The sequence below is a fragment of the Corylus avellana genome, chromosome ca3, assembly GCF_901000735.1.
Source record: "Corylus avellana chromosome ca3, CavTom2PMs-1.0".
NCBI classification, from domain to species: Eukaryota; Viridiplantae; Streptophyta; class Magnoliopsida; order Fagales; family Betulaceae; genus Corylus; species Corylus avellana.
The window spans coordinates 6,373,803-6,397,342 of record NC_081543.1 but is presented as its reverse complement, the minus strand read 5'-3'; the positions used below and the strand labels follow the sequence as shown (position 1 = coordinate 6,397,342).

At 38.1% G+C, this 23,540-nt stretch overlaps 3 protein-coding genes across 3 annotated transcripts; 2 read left to right on the top strand and 1 right to left on the bottom strand.

The window, feature by feature from the left end:
- The first annotated feature begins 244 nt into the window (after window positions 1–244).
- On the top strand, window positions 245–7,076 carry LOC132173322 (uncharacterized). Its single transcript, XM_059584785.1, has 9 exons — window positions 245–387; window positions 1,541–1,656; window positions 1,868–1,925; window positions 2,207–2,356; window positions 2,782–2,968; window positions 3,956–4,001; window positions 5,436–5,556; window positions 5,673–5,745; window positions 6,583–7,076. The coding sequence occupies exons 1-9, from the start codon at window positions 318–320 to the stop codon at window positions 6,815–6,817; spliced, it is 1,056 nt and encodes a 351-aa protein (XP_059440768.1). The 5' UTR covers window positions 245–317; the 3' UTR covers window positions 6,818–7,076.
- Window positions 7,077–8,883: 1,807 nt separating this feature from the next.
- Window positions 8,884–16,483, top strand: LOC132175566 (DNAJ protein JJJ1 homolog). The gene is made up of 3 exons (XM_059587540.1): window positions 8,884–10,732; window positions 16,038–16,096; window positions 16,193–16,483. The coding sequence occupies exons 1-3, from the start codon at window positions 8,924–8,926 to the stop codon at window positions 16,248–16,250; spliced, it is 1,926 nt and encodes a 641-aa protein (XP_059443523.1). The 5' UTR covers window positions 8,884–8,923; the 3' UTR covers window positions 16,251–16,483.
- Window positions 16,484–17,009: 526 nt separating this feature from the next.
- On the bottom strand, window positions 17,010–23,205 carry LOC132176355 (histone deacetylase 5). Its single transcript, XM_059588539.1, has 14 exons — window positions 22,966–23,205; window positions 22,675–22,876; window positions 22,412–22,558; window positions 22,154–22,266; window positions 21,617–21,828; window positions 20,370–20,434; window positions 19,951–20,118; window positions 19,654–19,740; window positions 18,917–19,046; window positions 18,713–18,834; window positions 17,943–18,136; window positions 17,656–17,785; window positions 17,496–17,563; window positions 17,010–17,416 (listed from the first exon to the last, which is right to left on the bottom strand). The coding sequence occupies exons 1-14, from the start codon at window positions 23,136–23,138 to the stop codon at window positions 17,251–17,253; spliced, it is 1,977 nt and encodes a 658-aa protein (XP_059444522.1). The 5' UTR covers window positions 23,139–23,205; the 3' UTR covers window positions 17,010–17,250.
- Window positions 23,206–23,540: the final 335 nt, after the last annotated feature.

Below are 23,540 nucleotides of genomic sequence, written 5' to 3'. Positions count from 1 at the left end.
ATAGGCGATTAAACATAAAATTTTAGTGACGACTAAGGTCAATGTAAGGAGCTGTTTCAGCTTCTTAGTTCTTATATCATCTGTGTCGCCGTAGCAGATAATATTGTCGTCCCAAAAACTAAATACTGCTAGTCTAGCGAGACCGACCATCTTTGCCTTGACAAGCCTAATAGTCGCCACTACAAGTACTTGTACTAGAGGTAAAGGGCCTGATGGTAATTGGGAATTTGGGTGGACAAACTGCGCGCGCCCTTTAGAAGGCATTTTGTTATTAAATTTGGAGAGCGTAAGTTACAGAGAAATTCTTTGCAAGTTCAATGGCGGTTCGGAGCTCATCTTCGAGCGACACACAAGCTTCAAGCTACAAAGCTCACGATCAGTTCTTTGGTAAGCTTTTTCATAATCGCGATTATTTAAGAAAAAATCATCTGGAAATTTATTCGGCTTTTGTTGTTTGTGAAATAATCGGTTCGTGTTGTTGGAGCGACGTATGTACTTGCTGTGAAGGTACTGTTTGGTTTAAGAAAATGATGGAAAAGGGAGGGCAAATAAGATTGTGATTCTTAATTTATTTTTTATGTGTAGGAGTGGATAAAACTGTACTAGCCGAATTCAACCATTAGGATCGAAGATTGAGTTTCATTATTCATTTTGGAATGTGAAGCAATTAAACACACTTTAGTAAGAAAATATGTATATGTTTATGTTTATTTAAGCTCTCGTACTATTTCCTTGGCAAGCAAATGGAGGGAAATCTTCTGGATTTTGAGAAAATGTTGAAAAAGAAAAGAAATCAAAACCTAATATTTAATTTTTTCTCATGTGAGTTCATGTTGTTGTCTTCATTTTATTAGTAGCCAAATGGGGGGTGAATTTGATGCTTGAGCTTGTTTTTCTACTTGTATGGAGTATATACTGCTTGATGTAGTTGTTGATTTCTCAATCATGAATAGCTCCAAAAAACTGGTTTAATGATATTTTAGCATATTTTGCAAACTTGTGCTGGCTTTTAGCCTACATGATGTGCGATTAAGAAATTAGTGGAGAAAAATTACATGGGCTGCACGAGATACTATGCATGGATATGCTGCTTTTCGGCTAATTTGACGCAAAGAGAGGAGATTCGATATGTTTGTTTAGAATGTGGACTAGTAATGTGCAGCCATCTAATAAATTGATATTCAAGTAGCACATATACTTACATCACCTTGCTATTGGGCTGTCCAAATGGCACTTCCAACCACCCTAGAGACCGGGTGGTGGGTGGGAGGTCGCAGGTTCTAGTCCTGTGGGGTAAGTGAGTTAAATTACTAAACTAAATATGCTACCTTTTTAGCCATTTTGTTGCATGAGGAGGAGCTTTGGTATGTTTGAATTGACTGGATTTTGTGTAAGCTGATACTCCTGGATTGAATCTCTTCTTGTCGGAACTAAATAAAATTAAATGGCTCTACTGTTGCTTCAGTTGCTTCCCAAAATTATGTCGATATGCATACTGAAGTGGTGCTGTATATATGACTGAGTTTATCTTGTGATGTAGTATGGAGGGAGTTTGTATGGGGAGCTATTGCTGGGGCTTTTGGAGAAGGAATGATGCATCCAATTGACACCATAAAGACACGGATTCAAAGTCAAGCTATTCTAAGTGGAAGTCAGGTATAACTACAAACAATTATATTGTTTTCATGTCCTTTTCATGACATTACATGGGAAAAACGTTTATATTACTATTATGGTTATTGATAAGATTTTTTTAAATATTAGTTAATGTATTTTATTTCATTTTCTCAAGCTATTCTTTCTTGGTGGAGCATTTTGTTTGCAAGTGATTGTTTTGGTTCTTGACGCTCTATGTTCTTAATTTCAGAACCAAAAGAGCGTCCTACAAATGGTAAGAACCGTCTGGGTTGCTGATGGATTAAAAGGTAAATCATATATAATATTTTAGTACTTTCAATTTTTTTTTTTTTTTTTTTGGTATGATGCCAAAGTTGTATATATGTTGCATGTTTACTCACAACCTTCATATGGTGACTGCATGCATGAAATAAAATTCTAATGACTTTTATAAACAATCATGTAGATATAAGTCATTATGCATAAACCTATGCTTTAGGACTTTAAACTATTGGAATCCTTTGTTTCCTTGTTTCAGACTAATGCATTTACAGATTTTGTAGTTTGTATGTACTAACAATTCTTGTAGGCTTTTATAGAGGTATAGCTCCTGGAATTACTGGGTCTCTTGCAACTGGAGCAACATATTTCGGTGTCATAGAGTCTACCAAAAAGTGGATTGAAGACTCGCATCCAGGCCTTGGTGGCTACTGGTCACATTTCATTGCTGGAGCTCTTGGTAAGCTGTCTAGAGCTCCCAAAATATTTAACTCAATTTTATTCGTAATGCTGCAATGTGAGTTTCTTGCAACATTCAATGAGTCCACGTGTGCCAAATTGTTTGACTTGCTGTTCTTGTTGATTATGATTAAGTTAACATTTATTCCTTGGCTCTTGTCTTCTCATTACTCCCTTCCCTGCATCTACGCAAAGCTAATAATGCAGGATTTTCCCTGTTGTATGTAATTCATTTTGCTCTAGCATTGTGTTAGATGTATAAATGATGCATTCTCTCATTTTTCCATGTTCCCTGTCAAGGAATTTTGTGTGCATTATATTTTTCCTTTAGTGTAAAGTATTAGTAATTTGGCAATTGTGACCTCAACAGCCATTGTGTGCCTTGGAGTACTCAGAATTTCTGCCTTGTTCTTCTGTGCAATTCAGGGGATACACTTGGTTCTGTTGTTTATGTTCCTTGTGAGGTGATGAAGCAACGCATGCAGGTTCAAGGCACAAGGGCATCTTGGGGCTCTGTGAAGCCTGGTATGCAAATGTATGGTTACTATACAGGAATGTTCCAGGCTGGCTGTTCAATATGGAAGGAACAGGGTCCAAAAGGACTATATGCAGGGTATATGTCAGAATATACTCTATTTCTTTCAATTGTGTGATCTTTTGTTATATAAATTCATACTATTAAAAGAAGCGTACATATGTTATAACCAGTTCTTGGTAATGCTATTATTTTGAGTATAATATTGAATCTAATATTTTGTTTTAGACAACTTCCCCACTTTCTTTCTTTCTCTCCATTAGACAATGGCAGTAGAAAATTTAATTCTTAAGGACCATTGGCTATAAGTTGGAATCCTGCTGAATCAGATGAGTCTAACCCCACTGATATTAGGTTTCTTGTAAACCATGATCAAGACGAGATCTCTTTAGGTCAACTGGTTAGTATCATATGAACAAGTTACTTGATCTTGGAATGCATGCAATCCAGTTTCATCAAAAGCCATGCATTTACTATTAAGATTACAGAGACTGTTGCCCGCTTACCAATGCACACACATTTAATATATCTATTTACTACATATGTAAGATGATCATGACTTCAGTTTGTTAAAAAACATGGCTTTAAGTAAAATAACTCTCACTAAACATTATTTTTGTTTCTGAAAATCTAATGCATTTCCAATTTAATGCTTTCTCATCTATTATTGTTCATGTTTGTGGATTTAGATGAAGTGTGATGTTTAGATTCACAACCGTGTAATTCTAAAAGCATGTTTGAGATTGTGTTGGGAAATAGAGCTTTTAAAGTAAAAAAGAACTTTTTAGAAAAAGCTTCATTTTTAAGCTTTTTCCAAAAGTATATTTTGACCATTTTTGAAGTAAAAAGGTTAAAGAAGTGCTTTTGAAATTTTTATCAAACAGGTCATCCTTTTGTTTGGCACAGCTTTCCAAATACTGAAAGTACTTTTTAAGGTTCTTACGCAATCTCAAACATGCTATAACTCCTATTACTTGTTTAGCTAATCATGCTGATTATACTCTTCCCCACCCACCCCCAATTTCTTTGTCCATAACACAATTTCCTTTTTGGTTGCTTTGACAGTTACTGGTCTACACTCGCAAGGGATGTGCCTTTTGCTGGTCTAATGGTATGCATATTTTTTATAGAGTTCACAGTTTCTTGCTTTGTTTTGGTTTCCTCTTATTACATTGCATACACAACATATTTTTGCAAAATATTATCTTCTATTTAAATTCGTTGCTATATGAAGTAAACTATGCTTAGGGTGAGCATTATGTGGGTTTTGGGTTTTAGGGTCCTAGGGCTTTTGGGTGAGTTCAATCTGGTGTTGTTCTTGTTAGGTGTTCCTATTGTATACTGACTATGTAAGTAGGGATGCCTTACGTTTTTTTATAAATTTTTTTATTACTTATAAAAAAGAAGAAGTAAACTTATGCTTAAAGAGAGAAAAGGATCTGGCAATCTGCAGGTCCTGTGCAGGTTGATAAGTGCCTTAAAACACACACTACCTAAATGTAGGTTACACTTGAGGGTACTTTATCTAACAGGGCTTTTAGCTTTGGGAAATTTTCAAATATTGGGCTTAAGGTTCCAGGCAGGGAAAGCACAAGCTAGGATTTCTACAGAGGAATTTCCTACTTCTGAATGATGGTTTAAACCTACTCATCTTGAAGGGATTAGAAAGAAGGTGGTTAGCTGCTCCAGATGACTCTTTGACTTGAAAACTTGTTCGTGTGGGAACCTTGTAGTCAAAAGAAAGTTTAAAGTCTTCAAGCAATTGATGTCCTCAAAATATTCATTTCCTTGTCAATTATTACTGCTATGGAGTTCAAGATTCTTAATTAGTAATTTTTGATGAACAAAAATGTGTGGTGAATTAATGTAGGGTTGGTTCACAGGTTGAACAAAATTGGTTAGTTGTGACATGGATAAAATGTTTTGAATTATTTTGAATTGGTTGAATAGAAGCCTCAAATTAAAAATATAAAAGTAAAACCAAAAATCTCTTTTATTGTATTTTGTTTTGTACCCTGGTGTTAATCTTGCGTGGAAAACCGGAGCCAGTGATTGCTAAAGTTGAACACACTGGCAAACAGGATTTGATAGTGTGAATTTGCGGTTCATTGTATTTTGTATACTGCCTGGGTTAACCCTGCTTGAAAACCTGTGCCAGTGATTGTTACAGTTGAAAACTGTAGCAAACAGGATCTAATGGTGGAATTTTGTGATCCCGTCTGAACTGATAGCTGATTATTCAAAATCATCTTCATGGTACTTTTTCTGTGTACAAATTTATTTCGTCTCTAAAAGGAAATATCATGTTTTTATCATTCTTGTTTCACTGGGGAATTAGTTTGTTGCTAAATGATGTAATAATCTCTAGCTTGTAATTTTCTTCTCAATAGCCTTTGGATTGATCAATACATGGATATAGACAGTGACAAAGTTGGCGTTTTTTGCTTGTATATTCTTTCTTTCTTTCTTTCTTGTCTTTTTTATATTTTATTTTATTTTATTTTTATTGGGTTTAATTGTTATTATTGTCGTTTGCACATGGCAGGTTATGTTTTATGAAGCCATGAAAAATGTCACAGAATATGGGAAGCAAAAATGGATACCCAATACGAATTACCAAGTTAATAGTTCTATGGAGGGATTTCTATTAGGAGGGCTAGCTGGTGGTATGTGACTTCCTTATGCTTCATTCTAAATAGTGCACTTCTAAATATTATATGATTGAACTCAGCAATCTATCTTTTTTCTGAACAGCAATTTATTGGTCTCTAAAATTGTACAGGTTTTAGTGCATATCTCACTACTCCCTTGGATGTCATCAAAACAAGATTGCAAGTACAGGGATCGACTACCAGGTATCAGAATTTTAAATGTACTATTTTTTCATTTTTTTTTTCATGAGGTAAGCTGTGTGGGACTAATCTCAACACAAGTATCACACTATAATCATGCTTTCTTGCCATGTTAGTCCACTTCTAGAGTTACATGATCAAGGTTTATCATTTCTTTTTGAAGTTAATTGTTGTGCATATGCATGTGGACACTTGCAAAGACACATATTGTCCTCGATACAAAGGATATAATTTTAGTGCGGTAGTTGTTTTCTATTTATCTACCCTATCTCACCTTTTTATACTGGTGGATTTATTGTGTTTTGGGATGTAAAATAAAAGTTCTATGGTCAACTAATACACTTAAAAAGTAAAATTAGCAGGACCTGTATCTCAACCTGTGCTATATAATAATCAACAAGTGGAGTTCAGCATGTCTGATAAGAACACGATGGGGGAAACTTCTATATTACAAAGTTTAACATGTCCCACAGCAGACACACATAGTTACTTACACACACAAGGGAGAGCTTCCTCATATAGCTTCTATGGAAGGACCTCCTTATTGGTTTTAGCTTGGTGATTTGCCTTGGATCTTGCATTCATGCCTTAAAGTAGTGGGTGGATTTTCTTTCTGATTGAACAGAAGTTAGAAAAGATGGTTTGTTTTGAAAAACTTTTTAGATTGTATTTTTTACTTTTTGGTTGTGATATGACATAAAAGTGAAAGTAATTTTGAGTGTTTTGAGTTGTTTGTTAATATTTTACTTATTTTTTCTAAAAAGCAAAAAAGCTATTTTAAAAGCGTTACCAAATGAGCCCAGTAACTTCGAGCTTTCTGATATTATTGTTAACTCGCAGGTACAATGGCTGGTTTGATGCAATTCGTAATGTGTGGATGGCTGAAGGCACAAATGGAATGTTCAAGGGTAGTGTCCCCAGGATTGCATGGTATATTCCAGCTTCTGCTCTAACGTTCATGGCTGTGGAATTCCTCAGAGAGCACTTTAATGATGGGCTAAACAATGGTAAGGTGCCAGGAGTTGCCAGCTTATCCGTAGACAAAAAGGGATCTTCTTTACAAGAAGTGGTTTAGAAACCCATTGAATCACAAAATTTTCCTATTATGTTTGTTTTGAAGATGGGAATGTTGTATCATATCAATTTTACAGGTTTAGTGGACATAGTCAATTGAATTTCTCTAGTTACTTTATATACTTGGATACTTGCCGTCATAGTTTGATTGTTTCTAGTTTTGCAGATTTTTTGAATTTTAGTTCTTTTTCGTCTGATTAGGGGTTCTCTTTGTATACTCACAATGTAGTGTGTACTAGGGTTGCACTCATTTAGGCTTATTTAATGATAATAAAATTACTTATCAAATTAAAAAATATCTAGTTAAGCCAGCCAGTTGTAGCATCGTAGCAACCTATTGAACTTGTAAAAATAGAAGTAATTGAAGTTAGCAATCTTCTTGTCTCTTGGAGCATGCTTACATCTTGTAATAACAGGTTTACATACATACATACATACATATATATCTATAAAAAGTAATTTAATATAGTTCTCATTTTAGGCTGTTTCTTTTTGGCTTTGGACATTTACATCCAATATTATAGTTAGTTATTGTAACTCAACACACAATTCTATCATCCTATATCAACCTGGGAGTCAATCTTTTTAATAATCAAAATACCAATTCATCACTCTTTTTTTTTTTTTTTTTTTTCAAATGAGGAAAGGATTACAAAGGTGAGTCTTTACTATTCTTGATCTGAATAGAAGTGAGAATGGGAGATCAATTGAGAATGCTTCCAAACACTAGGTGGGAAACGACCTATCTTGCTAAAGAATGTGCACAAAAATTGGCACACCTTGAAATTTTTACAGCCTTTCAAACATGAAAAGCAAGCAAATTAAGTCTAATAACAACTACTACATTAGCAAAGTTCAATCCATAAACAAACTTGGATTTTGATTAGTCAAAATAATGTTAATAGAGTCCCCTTCAAGGATAAGATTATCAATCTCATACAAACTGGCTGCATGAGTCACCAAAAGAGCAGCTAGAGCTTCACCAATAGCAGTTGATCACTGGTCACCACAGATGCAACAGCAAAATCATCCATCTCTCACTGCCAAATTAAAATTAGCTTCAAAGCTACCAAGCAAAGGAGGGGTCCAAAGAGAGTGAGATATGGCATCTTCCCAAGCAAGATGAATATTATGGTAATGAAGTGGTGTTATATGTGTAAACAATGGGGAGAGTCCATTGACCATCTATTCCTACATTGTGAGGTTACAAATGAAGTGTGGAGTGTTTTCTTTCAACTCTTTGGAGTGAGTTGGGCTATGCCACGAAAAGTGAGTGATATCTTGGAAATTTGGAGGGGTCAATTAGGTAATAGGCATGCTTTGCGTATGCTTTGCGTATGTGGAAGCTCATCCTATTATGTGTGATGTGGTGTTTATGGCGTGAACGGAATGCACGCAGCTTTGAGGATAAGGAGAGCGGCATGATTGAATTGAGAAAGTTGGCGTTACATATTTTGTTCTCTTGGAGCGGGACTTGGTTGAACTCTCAGGAGCCCACCTTTTCTCATTTCTTAGAGCTTCGTAAATCTTTTTTTAGTCAATAGGAGTTACCCTTTATACTTCTTGTATATATGGGTTGCACCATTCTGTACGTTTTGATAATACACTTTTTACTTATAAAAAAAAGAAAAAAAAAAGTGTTAGCTCTTATTTTGCTTGAAATTTTCTCATTATGAATTCATCCCTCCTTATTGATGTAATTGTCAATTTTTCATCAAAACACTAATTCCTGAAAGTTTCACCCTTTCTCCTTATATTAAACAGTTTTATTATTAATTGTTTCTTTAATTATTAAAACTAATTTTAATATTACCATATTTATTTATATATTACCCTAATGTATCATCATAACAACAATTCCCGAAAGTTTTACCATTTCTCCATAAACTAATAATAAAATCAATTTTAGTTCTTAGGTTTTCCCGTGATTTTAATTTAGTCCATGAGTTTTCAATATCGACAATTAGATTTGGGCCCCTGGTCCAACCCTGATTTAAATCTTAGGGCTTGAACACCCCTGGTCCAACCCTGTTCAAGTATTTTTAAGTATTTGGGGCCGATTCCCTAATAACATACGACACAACTTCGCCACCACCCAGGGGAGAGCATGACATCGGAAAAGCGGTGCCACTACGAGGTGCTGGGCCTGAGCCGCGACTGCGCGGCCGACGAAATCCGGTCGGCCTACAGGAAGCTGGCGCTGCAGCGCCACCCAGACAAGCTCGTCCAGTCCGGCCTCTCCCAGGCCGAAGCCACCGCCCGCTTCCAAGAGCTTGCCCAGGCCTACGAGGTCCTCTCCGACCCCAAGGAACGCGCCTGGTACGACTCCCACCGCTCCCAGATTCTCTTCGCCGATTCCAACCCCTCCACAAACTCAACCGTCCCCAACCTCTTCTCCTTCTTCTCCAACACCGTCTACTCCGGATACTCTGATTCGGGTCGCGGGTTCTACAAGGTCTACTCGGACCTCTTCTCCAAGATCTACGCCAGCGAGCTCGATTTCGCCAGTAAGCTAGGGTTAGGGCGGGAGTCGGTGCGCCAGGCTCCGGCGATGGGGAACCTGGAGAGCCCCTACGCGCAGGTGAGCGCGTTCTACAACTACTGGCTAGGGTTTAGCACGGTGATGGATTTCGTTTGGGCGGACCAGTACGACGCGATGGCGGGGCCGAACCGGAAGTCGAGGAGGGTGATGGAGGAGGAGAACAAGAAGGTGAGGAAGAAGGCGAGGAGGGAGTTCAACGAGACGGTGCGTGGATTGGCGGAATTCGTGAAGAAGAGGGACAAGCGAGTTATCGACATGGCGGTGAAGAGGAATTTGGAGATGGAGAAGAAGAGGGAGTTGGAGAGGGAGAGGAAGAGGGAATTGGAGAGGGAGAAGATGGAGAGGGTTAGGGCTTACGTGGAGCCTGAGTGGGCTCAAGCGGAGGAGGTGGAGGAGGAAGAGGAAGAGGAAGAGGAAGAGAAGAAAGCGAAGGAGTTGTATTGTGTGGTGTGTGGGAAGAAGTTCAAGAGCGAGAAGCAATGGAAGAACCACGAGCAGTCCAAGAAGCATAAGGAGAAGGTTGCGGAGTTTCGGGATTCGATTGGTGATGAAGAAGTAGAAGTGGACGATAGTGTTGGAGAAGAAAAAGAAGAAGAGGAGGAGGAAAGAGTGGTGGATGAGCTTGGAGAGCGGATTAAGGATGGTTTGGAGATCGAGGGGGAGGAGAACGGAGATAAATTATATGAGGTTGAGGACGAGGACGGGGATGATGATAACGGCGATGATAATGATGATGAAATGGGTGTGCTTGAGGCCATGGTGGCAGCGGGACGCAAGAGTAGGAAAAATGTGGGCTTGGGAAGTGAGGTTCATGTTGAGGATGATGAGAGTAATCGGAAGAACACGAGGAAGAGTCGTGGTGGAAAGGAGAAGGGTAAAAGGAATGGTGGAGAGGCTATGAGGGATGCAACCAATAAGATTGATAGTCAGAGCGAGGAAAGTGATAGAAATCAAAGTTCCAACTTGGAGGAATCCTCTACTCATTTTTTTGCGGAGAATGAGTTGGGGGGTGAGGGTCGTGATGATGATGATGCGAGTAATGGGGTTGGGTTTATGGAGTACAATAATCGGAAGAGCACGAGGAGTCGCGGGGGAAAGAAGGAGAAGGGTAAAAGGAATGGGGGAGAGGCTATGAGGGATGCAACCAATAAGATTGATAGTCAGAGCGAGGAAAGTGATGAAGATCAAAATTCCAACTTGGAGGAATCCTCTACTCATTCTTTTGCGGAGAATGAGAGTAACTGTAATGTTAAAGGGAAGGATCGGTTAGCTAGGAGTAAAAAGGCTTCAGATCAACATGTTGACCAAAAAGGGGCAGGGAAGAAAGACACAAATGCCAAATCAAAGAGCTCATCGAAACAGAAGAAAGCTAAGGTAACTATGCTTCAACATCTTCTTCTTTGCCACGCAATTTATCTTTACTATCTGCTTGTATTTGCTGTGTGATATATATATATATATATATATATATATATATATATATATATATATATATATATATAATTGATGTAGCGAAAGAGAAAGATAGAAAGAAAAGAAGCAGCTACACCTTCTTCTCTATAACATAGACAAGCTACCACGTAGCTTAGAAACACAAAGACACTGGAATTTCACTGATTTCAACATTTCATTATAAAAAATTGTCCCTGCATTACACTGGATGAAACTTAAATAATACAATTGTAGAATTCTATCGGAAAGTTAACCACCTAATCGAAAATTGGCTATGAAGGGTAAAGATAAACTAAATTTAGAAGGCAAAAATTGAGAGTGATGCATTTTAGGATAAGGATTTCGATGTTTTAGAGTGAACTTTGTTGAGAGTGTCTTTCCTTGTACGTTTCAGTTGCTCCAAGTGTGTCTTGGTCACGACCCGTTCAGTCAGGCTGCGACTGAACTCCTCAAAAATTACTCAAGACTCATGGTCACACCCTCCATTTAAAGACTTCTCAAGTTTGCCTCCCGAGAGGCTCAGTCGCACCCTGTTCAAGCAATCCTGCTAATAATATTCTAAAGGTGGATACTAAACCTAATAGGAAACTAAATTCCATAAAGAAGGAAATTCAACTTAAAAATGACAATTCCTATTCTATCATGGAAATTAATAGCACAAACAAGGAAAAGAGAATCAGCGGAATTGTGATCAATTAGGGAAAAGTTGCCATATGTGCATTGCCACCCAAATTTGTAGGAAATCAAGCCATGTTTTCTGTCATGATTGTGCTCGAATGACATCAAGCGGATTCTCTGATTGATGCTCCATTTTGATTATTGTTATTTTTTTTCTTCTTAATTTTGCTTGCACCAAAAATAGGGGTGGTTGTCGTCCTACATCAGACACATCCACTTGAAGAAAAAAAAATTCCTCAAGGATATGGCAGCTCCTCTGGGGGATGGTACTTGAATAAGTCGGTGAAGGTGACACCAAATCCCGTCTTCTCTTCTCATCTCCTTCTGCGAAGTTTCCTCTAGCAAATTTTCCTTGGAGGTTATCTCTGACTCCAAATTTTTCCCCAGCAAATGCTCCTAGGAGGTCATCTCTGACTCCACGCTTTTCTTCAAAAGGAACTATTGAAGTATGACTTGAATTGTCAAGTCACTTTTGAGTGGGCCCAACAATATTCCTTTTATCTCTTGGATAATTTTGTGGTGCTTTAGTCCAACTTGGTTTTGGAATACCCAGTGGGTTTGGAGTTCTTGTTTTAGTAAACTTATGTTCTACTCCCACATGGTTTTGTTTTTCCTCCTATTGTTGGGAAACTTTTTGGTCAACTATAGCATCTATAAAAAGGACATAGCTTCAGCCTTTGTAGAGCAGCACAATAACAAAGAAATCTGTGCCTTCTCACTTAGTTTTCTCACGTGTTTGTGTCGTAAGGCACTTAGGGAAAAAGAGAGTTTTTCTTGTATTAGTTTCTCTCTTTCTGTATTTTTCTATTTTGTGTGAGAACGAGATTTGGGTGTATTGGGGCTTTGGGTTTTGAGTGGTTTTCTCCCTACTACTATTTTGTACTCCATCTTTTGTAAGTGAATTTTCTCCGGGTCGTCTCCGCCAGTGGATGTAGGTTTGTTAAGCTGAACCACTTAAATCTTGATATCGTGTGTGATTGATCTATTTTCTATTATGTTCTTTTCTGCTTCTTTGGGATCCTGTATTTTAATTCCGTGCACAACAGGAACTGCTTCCTTCCCTTGCCATGTTCGGTGTTGGCCGTGCACTGGTGTTATTGTTGTTCTCAAACTCTTTGTTTTGAAGTGTGGCCATTGGCAGGGATTGACGTACCTTAATGGTGGTTGAGGTGCTATCTACAACTCAACTTTCACAGCCAATGTAGCCACCTTAGTATCATTCCCGCTATGACTCAATTCATTTGCATAGGCAGGCTGCCTGCCTATTCAGAGGTTTAGGATTACAGTTACAAACAAGTCAAACACAACTTTTGTGGTTGTCAAGGAACCTGTCAACACTATGAAACTGAATGGGTTACCCTGTCAGTCTAATGACAGCATCCTGGAGTTCATGTATTGACTGCTCACTCGAACGTTGAAATTTCGTCAGTTCGGCTTTCGAAAGTGCCTGTCCCATACAAGTGACGTTGTTAGAGAGGTTGCTATTGTTGCACAAGCTGGTCATTGATCAAGATAAAGCTTGCTCTGATACCACTTGATGTAGTAGAAGCAAAAAATAGAAAGAAAAGAAGCAGCTACGCCTTCTTCTTTATTTTTATTTTTTTTATAAGTAATAATGATATATATCAAAAACGCAAAGGGGCGCGACCCACATACACGGGAAGTATAAAAAAAGAGCGCCTTAGAGGGAGAGAAATGAAATAGGAAGTCGGAGAAACTAATCACTAAAGGAGCTAGCCAAGCGGCCGTCCAAGAGTAAAGAGTAAAGAAGAAAAGATGAGTCAGTTCCTGTATAGTCCTAGTGGAGTTTTCAAAACATCTAGCATTTCTTTTGTTCTATATACACCACATAAGACACAGAGGGATCATCTTCTACACTACCGCGCTTCGAGAACGTTCTCCCAACCACCAGCAATCGAACAAGTCCCTCACCCTGCAAGGCATGACCCAATGTAACCCAAACTGACTAAAAATAGTATGCTAAAGAGCACTTGCGATCTCACAGTGGAGAAGAAGATCGACTGACTCTTGGATCTTTTTGCACATACAACACCACTCCACTACCACAAGATTCCTTTTACGCAGATTATCGTGAGTCAAAATTTTGCCTAGGGTCACAGTCCACCCAAAAAAAGCCACTCTCAGAGGCACCTTAGTACGCCAAATGCTCTTCCAAGGAAACACCTCTTGGTCAAAATTGGACAAGGCCTTGAAGAGCGACTTAACCTCGAACTTGCCTTTCTTAGATGAGGACCAGCGAATATGATCCACAGTACCTATGGAAATCTTGCAAGAGTACAACCGATCAAAGAAAAGAGAAACCAATTCCATCTCCCAATCCTGGACGGGCCGCACAAAAATGACATTCTACTCAACAACCCCATTCCTCCAAGTAAAGTTATCCTTCACCCAAGTTTCTTTGTGTATAGCAATACTGAACAAGGACGGGAAAGCATGCTTCAAATAATTTTTCTCACACCAAATATCATGCCAGAAACGAATTTTCGAACCCACCTCCACCTCAAACCAAATACCTTTGGCAAAGAAGTTCCAACCTTGTCGAATATGCTTCCATAAGCCCACACCATGAGAACCCGAAACCTCCTTCGTGCACCACCCACCTTTCTGGTCTTCATACTTAGCTTTGATAACCTTGTACCAAAGAGCCTCACTCTCATTCGCATATCTCCAAAGCCATTTCCCCAAGAGAGTTTGATTAAACTGATGCAACTTTCGAATGCCAAGACTACCGTAGCGCAGGGGACGACAGACTTAATTCCAATTTACATGATGCAACTTAGGCTCATCTCCCATCCCTCCCCACAAGAAGTCTCTTTGGACTTTCTCAAGCCTTTTAGCTACACATAGGAATCGGAAACAGAGACAAAATGTAAGTCGGAAGATTAGTCAACGTACTCTTAATGAGAGTTCAACGACCTCCTTTAGAGAGATACATTCTCTTCCAACCTGCCATCTGCCGCTCTATCTTTTCGATCACATCATTTCACATAACCGTATCCTTATACGGCACCCCCAGAGGGAGACCCAAATACTTCATAGGTAAATCGGCAACACTACACCCAAGGATATTAGCTAAAACCCCAATGTTCTCCACCTCACCAATAACCACAATTTTTGACTTTCCAAGATTAACTCTCAAACCCAAAACAGCTTCAAAACATAAGAGAATGAGACGTACATACCGGATTTGCTCAAGAGAAGTTTCACAAAAAATTAGAGTATCATCAGCAAATAAAGAGTGAGAAACCACCAACTCCGAGAAGACCCTATCTCCCACCGAGAAACCAGTCAAAAGGCTTGGTCAACCGTCGCATTCACCATCTTACTCAAGGCCTTCATAACAAGCACAAAAAGTAATGGAGAAAGAGGATCCCCTTGCCGAATTTCCCTCGAACTGTTAAAGAACCCTTCCGGAGAGCCATTCACAAGAATGGAAAATCTTATCGACGTAATACACCACTCTATCCAAGCCCTCCATCTCTCTCCAAATCCGCACCTATGCAGCAAATACAAAACAAAGTCCTAATTTACATGGTCATAAGCCTTTTCCAAGTCCAATTTACAAAGAACACCTGGCACCCCTGATTTCATGCGACTAGCCACACATTCATTTGCAATAAGAACCGAATCTAGGATTTGACGACCCCCGATGAAAGCATTTTGAGAGTAGGATATGACCTTACCCAAAACAGTTGTCATCCTATTGACAAGAACCTTAGAAACAATTTTGTACAACCCTCCCACCAAGCTAATGGGCCGAAAGTCCTTCATTTCCACCGCATCCGCCTTTTTCGATATCAAGGAAAAACAAGCTGCCGTGTAGCTTAAAAACACAAAGACACCGGAATTTCATTGATTTCAATATTTTATTATAAAAAGTTGTCCTTGATGGAACTTACATATACAATAGTAGAATTCTAAAAGGTAAAGATAAACTAAATTTAAAAGGCATAAATTGAGAGTGACGCATTTTAGGATAAGGATTTCGGTGTTTTGGAGTGGATTTGGTCGAGATTGTCTTTTCTTGTACGTTTCAGTTGCTCCAGGTGTCTCAGTTGCAACCCATTTGATCGGGCTGTGATCGAACTCCTAGTCAATTACTCCAGAGACTCCCAGTCACACCCCTGTTTGAACGGGATTGCCACCGGACTTCTCGGTGGATACTAAACCTAATTGGAAACTAAATTCCTTAAAGAAGGAAATTCAACTTAAAAATGACAATTCTAATTCTATCTTGGAAATTAATAATGCAAACAAGGAAAAGAGTATCAGTTGGAATTGTGATCAATAAGGGAAAAGTTCCCAAATGTGCATTGCCGCCCAAATCTGCAGGGAATCAAGCCATATATTATGTCATGATTCTGCTTGAATGATTCACAGATTGATGCTCTATTTTGATGTTGGTTATTTTTCTTAATTTTGCTTGTTATCATCATTTTCATATGTACTAGAATTTTGTTATTATGATTATTCTGGTCGTCACTCTTGCTTGTTTCTTTCTAATTTGTGATGATGACTCCTTAATCAGGCAACATCAAAGAATTCTAGCAATTTATGTGACACATGTGGAGAGGAGTTTGAATCAAGGTAACTTATCTCTCTTTTGTTCCCGTGTCCAAGTGTTTCTTGCCATTTTCCTGATTAAGTTTAGTAATGGGGTTTCGAATGATGTTATCATGGCAGGAATAAATTACATAAGCATTTGGGTGAAACAGGCCATGCTGCACTAAAACATCGATGAGGAAACAATTGTTGAATATTTTTTGCATTCACAAGTTGGTCAGTCTCAATTGTTTGTTGTATTCATTCTTTTACTTTGTCATTACAAAGTTAAATTACAAGAAATAGTCGAGGGTATCTGCATGTCACGTGCCCATCATTTTTGTCATTTTGTGAAAGTGAAAGATGGAAGATATAGATAAGAGGAGGATTCTCATGTATCGTAAAGGTATTCTTTCTGTTATAAATTACGCTCTTTCTGAGAAATTCAAGGATGCCTTGCACTGAAGTAATATAAGAATGCCCGTCCCTAAGTTGGCGTTTGTTGAATGCTGAGGAAATCCGTTACTGGTATGTAGGGTTTAAGCATTGTTTGCTGCTATTAAACTATCTAATTTCTGATTAGAAGGCTTGTGAGGTTTGGTGTTTTTTGCGATAAAGCAGTAGAGAAGCATCCAAGATTTTCGGCTTTTGTAGATTTCGCTTTTGAAAATGAAAATTATATCCGTAAAAGGATCACTAGATAGGGATAAACGATGCATTCTGGTGTTCGGGGTCTGCAAGAAAACCAGTCTCCTACTCAACTAATTGATCTTGTCAGGGTTCCAAACGAAGCTGTAGTGCTCAAAACCTACTTAAGGTTGGGATTGTAATTTCAGAAAGTGTAATTTAAAAATAGGAGAGTTTAAAATATGCAATTTACATTTCCAAGCAATCAATTTTTTACGATTGGGTTTAGAATCACATTTTTGCCTATAAAATCGCAACGGCAAACGCACTCTAAAATAAAGCAAATTTATGCAAATTTGACGGCGGCTAATCTGGATTTCAGGTTATGCTACAAGCAACATACGAATATATCAGTAACCACACATGACATGAATCTGTCTTTACTAGATTGCAGTCATATACAAGCCCCAGAATGCTCCCACGAGGACAAAGAATTCCATTTCCTGTATTGGCAAGGCTAACTATTGCTAAAGAGGATTTACAATTTACGAGCTAGAGAGGAGAAACTGCAATCACAATGATTTACTAGAAGCTTCTTGTATGTACGCCGTAGCTTCCTCTTCTGAAAGTTGTCCTCCGCCCACCAGGCCCTTTATTAATGTGCTTGCATATGCCTCGCACGGTGGATGCAAGGGAAGCTCCCCGGATTCGAAGCGCTTCACATCGGATTGCGCGCACCTGCACAGAGGGAAACACATTATGCGATTGCCAAAAATTATTTAAAAGGTGCAAGAAAGGAGGTTTCAGAGAGGCTCACGTCATAGTCAGTATTGGAATGTCCTGCTCCTTTCCCAAGTAAACAACATTTCGATACCAACCCTTCTCCTGCACAAAATTTAAGCAGTTTCCAAATTATGATGATAACTAGATAAACGTGCTTATTTCAGTCGAAAAACAAAAAGGCATAAAAGACATACCAGAGCCTCTAGAGAATTGGGCTCCTTGCTTGTAATAGACATTAAAGCAGGCAAATCAAACAAAGGAGGAGAAGTCATGTCGTAACTTGAATTGTTTTCCTGACGCAGAACATCATTGAACTGCTCTAACCTGCAAGAGAAAGAGGATAAGACAAACAACTCTCAGTGGATAAACCTAAAAGTAAGATGAAAATCCGATTCAGGTTCCTAAACAGACTGGAATTTTCTGCAAAAGCTAAAAAGTGGAATGAACAGAAACAAAAAGAGAGCCATAACAAATGCCATACGTGATTCTATACATGCAAAAGTAAGCTTTATCCTCGATTTTGCTTTCAGGATTAAGGAAAGCAACACCTCCAGGACCCCATGAACTTGTAGATTCACGGCCAAAGAATAAACGATAAGGGTAAGTCTTCCAGGCAATTTCCTTCGGCAGAGCTTTATTGGTTGAACCAGAAGATGGCTTTCGCATACCTTCCACCTGAAATTCATTTCATGAATGTTGAAAAGGAAAAAACCTAAGTGAAAATGAAAGAGTAGGGAGTGATAAAACACAAGGGAGAGAAAGGAAGTTTCACAAAACTTTATAAATCACGAGCATACAGTCCAGAGACTAAGCAAATGGATAACACATAACTATTATCCTACAACCGGCCAACATATAACCACTGTTTGATTATGCTGCTGAAGTTCCCTGTTCAAAGACAAACTCTTCTCTCAGGGAAGCCAGGTTTCGATTGCTGACACAAAGCCCTGTATTGTTCTAAAAACAAACAGCAAAAACAGGGCAGCAGAACACAAGAAGACATGGGAGAGCTTCATTTTTTTTTTTTTAATTACTTTTTCCTTTTCCGTAGATCCTGTTGAGCAGGCAGGGGAAAAAGAAGGAGGGCAAGGTGCCATGTTTAGTAAACTCAACTCACAAGATGAACTTGTGCTTACCACAAATTTCCAATGCGCAGTGAGATAGTAGAAGCTCATAGCAAGCTTATAATCCATTCCAAATGTCTTTAATATCAAAAATCACAGGCAAATTTTTTTGGGTATTGTATCATACCTGTCCACCTTCAATATAGCACAGGAATCTTGGTTTCCACATATTTGATCCAAAAGTAGCATACCAAATGTCAATCTTAGAAAGCTCCAATCTCCAGGTGTTAGAAGCAATGGCGACTTCAACTGCATTAGTTTGCAGATCATCATATGGTAGGAACAGAAGAACAAAATAACTATCTCAAATGAAATTTTCCATTCTGTTTACCCTGACTATCTTCATCAACTTTCAGGTTCGACAGGGGTTGTATAATACCCTGAAGAACCTCCTCCAGATTTTCTGATACTGCACCATTTTCATCCTCGGCTTCAGAATCAGAGCTTGAGCTCAGAACATTCTAAAATGAGAACCAACTAATTTTCAGTTCCTCCAGAAGCTAAATCTAGACATACATTACTTACACTAAGCACACATACACGAGAAAAAGAAGAGTTAAAAACTAGATTTATTACTGTTGATTTTGTATCTCAATTTTTACAAACTCATTGATTAGTCAAACACTTTTTTTTTTGGGCCCCATTTCTGGCCTATATGCGTGCTTGCTGACAATTAATACAAGGGATCTTGGGAAAAAATATTACATGAATAATTTCAATAACAACCAGAGGAATAACATTATATTGATAGTTATATAAACTCTTGTGCTTACGGTTAAGGACTTATTCAGGTATAATGGATGTAGTTCTGTATGATTCTCTCACGGGAAAAAGAAGCTAAAAATGCATTTTGAATGTACTAACAATACATAAAGCGTGCTTGTACACAAATTAATTGAACCAAGCAAAAATTTGTTTCTAGAGAGCTTAAAGATAAAATTCAACACTTGCCAAGTAAACATTGTCAAATGAAAACAACCCTCTGCATCCAAGATATATTCTCTACCACTAGTTTTATGAGACAAAGACATGACATTATGTCCGCAACTAACAAGAGAAGAAGTATACCGGAGCTGGAGCTGCTGTTTGACTAATTAACTTGGCTGGTAATTCATCTGCAAGTGTTGGCCAGAAGACACTTAATTCCTGGCGCACCTGCAAAACAGATTACATATGCCTTAGTCACCAAAAAACAGAAAACAAAAACCTCAAATTCTAATGACTAGTAGAAATGAAGAGCAGCAAAATTCACACAGGAGACATTTGGATAACTTAGCAGAGAAGTTAGAAACAAATAAGTACTCATTCCCATCCCACCCTACCCCCTTCCCCATAAAAGGAAAGAAGTACAGAATGTTGTTTTACCGCTTGTATCACGCGCCACGTGGACTCAAATGGGTACGCTTCTGAAGATCCACTGATAGGTGTGTCTAGTAAGACTTCCATACATGCAAGAACTGAATTTGCTATAGAGTCAAGATTGTATCCTCCTTCTAATGCCAATACAATCTTTCCTTGGGCAAAATTCATCAGCTGAAAAAAAAAACCATGGAAATAGATGACAAACACAAGATACACAGAAACACAAAACTAACAGAATTATGCTATGGTCTGTGTATGTGCTGAAAACTAATTTGAAAATGAAATTTATTGACAAAATTTGGGTGAATGGTGAATAATGAAATCTATATTAAGATCTCTATTCAACTAAACAGCAAAAGGAATCTCCATTCACCAAAGAAGGTAACGTTATCTTGAAAAACAAGATCAAATTGAATGCCAACCTTCTTCAACATAACTGAGTACCCATATGGTGTGACACGACAACCGCCTAATGGATCACCAACAGCTGTTCCAAGCAGTGAATTGGATCAAATTTATTATTAAAAAAGATACTATGTGCACTCAGCAAGTTGCTATATGCCAGATATTCTAATGCAAAACAAAAGTGAAAAAAAAATGGAAAGTTCACCATAGCAGATGCATACAAAAGCACAATTATCATAACAATTATGTGAAATTTACAAAATAATGTCTGTATACCAGTAAGATAGAGTCCTATTCTTCTTAATTTTCAGAACAGAGCACTCATTAAAACCTCTTCTTCTTCTTCTTCTTGTTCTTCTCCTTCTTCTTCATAAGCAAGAAAGTGCTTATTAAGCCAAAGTTTGGGTTAATACCCGCACTTAGCTTTGAAGTCTAACCATTACGTTTTTCGGATACATTTGGTTTTAATTGAACAGGCTATCTTCACATAATGTATCAAACGAAGCATTACATTAAGAGAATCAGGACATGAAATCCAGCACTAACAGAAACTGAGAAGTTATATTTTACGAATGTATAAGGTACTGCAATCACATTCATGCCCAGGCATGCTTGGTTCCATATATTTTAAGGCTGGGTTTATGCATTCTGAGAAGTTCTAGGCAAGGCACCTTCTTACTGTATTGGCACATATCTAAGCTTACTTATGACAGAATCAACAGCTACTTGTATGCTCTGTTATTAGAACAATGATTATGGCATGGATATAATCTTCAGCTCTACCTCACTATCTCGCAGTACAATAATTTATGATATCCTTGTTATGTATCTCTATATTGCACTCTTTTTTTAACTGGACTGATGTTAACTATCTCGATCCACAAATTTTTAGTATCTTTGATTTTGAAATCTCCCCAAATAATAAAAATAATAACATGGTATGGACATTTTTTTCAATGAGATTGGAATTAAATCTTTTAATAGATGATGATCCAAAAGGCTTTATGGAATGAAGTTTGTTTCTTTATAAAGTTACTTCTAACATCTTCATTAAGAAAAGAAAATGATGATAATACAACATACACCAAGTAGGACTAGCTGTATATGATAAATAAATCTTTGGATGCCACCTAGGCGCCAAGGCTTAGCGGGTGTCACTACCACGGCATTTCACAGATACACATGAAACAGTAAAACTAGAGTGGATGCCTAGATATGTTAAAAGTATGAATAATGAGAGGAATGAGAGTTAAAACTACCAAACCTGCATCAAACCCTGCAGAGACTATAACTATGTCGGGATTAAATTCCTTGGCGACAGGAAGTAATATATGGTCCCAAACAGCAAGATAGTCTGCATCTCCGCACCGACCATTCTCCCACGGGACGTTAATATTATATCCCGCACCCAGTCCTTCTCCAATCATAGTATAGAAACCATCATCATTAGATGGATAAAAATTCCCAAACTCATGCCTGTATAGGACAACTCTAAATAGTCACAACTAGGAAGCACTGATAGTACACAATATCAACCAATTGAAATCAATCTAAAGCCTCCATATTTTTTTTAATAATAATAATATTAAAATAAAAAATAAAAAGGAATTGCAAGCTAAAACTTGTTATAATCCTTCGCTAGTCCTCGACAAGTACAAGAATCTACTCCAAGTCAAATTTAAATTCTTCGAAAAAAATTAGATGAATACAAACTAAAACTTGTAAACATACTAAATACATGTTAATACGCTCCAACGATGAATAAAGAAGAGATTTATCAACTCAAAACTCCCTCACAAACCTGTGAACAGAGAAGAAAAGAACACGAGAATCCTTCCAGAACATCTTTTGCGTACCATTACCATGATGTACATCCCAATCAACAATCAAGATTTTCTTAATACCCAACTCTGGCTGTCATGTAAAAAGCAACAGACAAGTAGTGAGGTGACAACCTAGCGTAAGCAGCAAAAATAAATTTAAATACCAAAAATGCATATTTTTTAGCTTTCCAATCATTTAAAAATTAAGGAATTTTTAATCTCTGAGCTGTTCTTACTCTTTCATTCAAAAGAAAATTTGCGGCAATAGCCACATTGTTGAATAGACAAAATCCCATGGCTTCATTGTGCTCGGCGTGATGTCCCGGAGGCCTTACGATTGCAAAAGCAGAACTCAATTCTCCTTTGGCAACTCTCTCCGCAACCTATATATATATTCAACACAAACATTTAACAGACTGACTAATACCCAAAAAAAAAAAACTTGTTAGAGTAGAAGTTTGAACTATCCAGAGAATCTGTGAAAACATAACATTACTACCTCGATAACAGAGCCGGCAGCGAGAGAAGCGGCTTCGGATGAACCCTCGTTGAAATAAATGGAATTGAACTTCGAAGCGATCCTATTTCTTCGTGAATCGAACTGTTTGGAGCTTATATTCCTTATCAAATCCACGTGCTTTTTGGAGTGAACTGAAAAAACGTATCTGTCTTCTACTTCTTTGGCGCCTAAAACCACGCATCTGGAACAGGAAGAGAGCAAGCAAATTTCAAACAAGAACAATAATTACCAAAGAAGTGAACAAAATTAACAAAAAAATTTTGAATTCACCTCTGAGGAATGCGAGCGCTTTGGAGCTTGTTCCAAATAGCACGAATCCGATTCGGGTTTTCGGGATGGAAATCACCGTCGGGTGTATGGTGGATACACATACGGTCGTCGTAGAGTATCCCTACTCGTCTTTGACCGCCATTACTGCTCTGGCTTTCAGCGCTGACCTCCATGTTGTGCCCTAAGAGAGCTCTCTCTCCCGCTATCGGAGTGAAAAAGAGCAAGGAAATGAAAATTGGAATGTATCTGGCCGCTTTTCCTAAAACTGGGGAAAAGGAAGTGGGACCATATATCTTTGGCATTAAGCCGCTGACGTGTTTTCATATTAGTTGCCAGAATGGGCCCTTTTTTTATATAACGAGGATCTAGTGGGCCAAGACTTTAATTTGAAAACGGCGTAAAGTTGGTGGGTATATTTTTCCCGGTCTAGCCCATGCCCATAATTAATCAAAATTCATCCGGTTAATTAGTGGGTATTGAAAGTTGGTTAAGTTGGTTAATTAACCGCTTTGTAACACTCCGGTTCCATATTTAAAATTTTTTTTTTGGCCCTCGAACCACCCCAAGGAGCCTGC

Excerpts from the sequence above, each read along its gene's own strand:
- LOC132175566 (XM_059587540.1), top strand. The coding sequence starts at position 8,924 with ATGACATCGGAAAAGCGGTGCCACTACGAGGTGCTGGGCCTGAGCCGC. Across the intron at positions 10,733-16,037 it reads CGAAACAGAAGAAAGCTAAG|GCAACATCAAAGAATTCTAG; the intron begins GTAACTATGCTT and ends CTCCTTAATCAG. Across the intron at positions 16,097-16,192 it reads GGAGAGGAGTTTGAATCAAG|GAATAAATTACATAAGCATT; the intron begins GTAACTTATCTC and ends TTATCATGGCAG.
- LOC132176355 (XM_059588539.1), bottom strand. The coding sequence starts at position 23,138 with ATGGAGGTCAGCGCTGAAAGCCAGAGCAGTAATGGCGGTCAAAGACGA. Across the intron at positions 19,047-19,653 it reads AAACAGCAGCTCCAGCTCCG|AATGTTCTGAGCTCAAGCTC; the intron begins GTATACTTCTTC and ends TTCTCATTTTAG. Across the intron at positions 17,417-17,495 it reads ATTCCAATACTGACTATGAC|GTGCGCGCAATCCGATGTGA; the intron begins GTGAGCCTCTCT and ends CCCTCTGTGCAG.
- LOC132173322 (XM_059584785.1), top strand. The coding sequence starts at position 318 with ATGGCGGTTCGGAGCTCATCTTCGAGCGACACACAAGCTTCAAGCTAC. Across the intron at positions 1,926-2,206 it reads GGTTGCTGATGGATTAAAAG|GCTTTTATAGAGGTATAGCT; the intron begins GTAAATCATATA and ends CAATTCTTGTAG. Across the intron at positions 5,557-5,672 it reads ATTAGGAGGGCTAGCTGGTG|GTTTTAGTGCATATCTCACT; the intron begins GTATGTGACTTC and ends AAAATTGTACAG.